The 870-nt window shown below is 42.3% G+C and overlaps 1 protein-coding gene across 8 annotated transcripts in view; it reads right to left on the reverse strand.

The window, feature by feature from the left end:
• Fam120b (family with sequence similarity 120B) overlaps nucleotides 1–870 on the reverse strand; it is a 74,457-nt gene that overhangs the window by 5,526 nt on the left and 68,061 nt on the right. For all 8 annotated transcript variants that reach the window (XM_026787366.1, XM_026787365.1, XM_026787364.1 and 5 more), the window contains exon 10: nucleotides 746–838. In XM_026787366.1, coding sequence (XP_026643167.1) covers nucleotides 746–838 — 93 coding nt within the window. The remainder of the gene's footprint in view (nucleotides 1–745; nucleotides 839–870) is intronic.

Genomic DNA, 870 nt, shown 5'->3' on the forward strand with positions numbered 1-870 from the left:
CTGTCCACAGCCTGGGCACGGTACACGCATGCTGTCCACAGCATGAGGAGAGTCCTTCCTCAGCAGCATCACAGGAATGGACTGCTCAAATTGCCACTGTATTGGGAATGAAGAGCTGCTGTGTTTTAGGACAGTGATCTGAGCCACATGGGAATCTGCACACACCAGTTTACAAAAGCAAAATTCACATTTGAGTATGCTTCTATAAAAAGACAAAGCCATAAATCTTAGGTAATTTCAGCCTATCAAGTTCAGCTCTGAAACCTAAAAGGAATTTGAATTCAAACACTGATGAGAGGTTCTCTAAATATTTAAGTACAAATATTGCATGTCAAATTAAATAGAGTGATTATCAATACACCTGTATGATATATAAGAAGCTGCATTTCTAACTTATAAATGTGATCCATGACATGAAAGAGAGCAGAACACTTCTGTTTGAGCCCTCCATTAGCGACCTTAGAAAACCCTTTGGATAAATTATAAAAATCGAGACTTCAAGAGAGGAATAAACTGGTAGAAGATAAAGCAGTAAGAAGCAGACATATCACCATCAAGCAAGATTATCATTTGTCTCTATTCCACTAAACAAAGAATTAGGTATGGCAACACACTGATCTGTTTTCTCAATGTAAATATGTAACTGGTTTTCAAACACAGGAAATGCAGCAAGTTTCAGCACAAACACAGCACAAAGGAATGCAGTGCCTATGAGCAGTTGAAGGCTGGTGTGGTAGCCTCTTACCTGGACCCTGATCTCTCCATGGCTGCCCATGCCCAGGATGGCCATGTGTGGAGCCTGTCCTGTGGGAGCTGGAGCCCTGTCTCCCCAGCCTCCCTGTGGGAACATGGTCAACACATCAGCACACG

Source organism: Microtus ochrogaster, linkage group LG9, assembly GCF_000317375.1.
Source record: "Microtus ochrogaster isolate Prairie Vole_2 linkage group LG9, MicOch1.0, whole genome shotgun sequence".
Lineage (NCBI taxonomy): Eukaryota > Metazoa > Chordata > Mammalia > Rodentia > Cricetidae > Microtus > Microtus ochrogaster.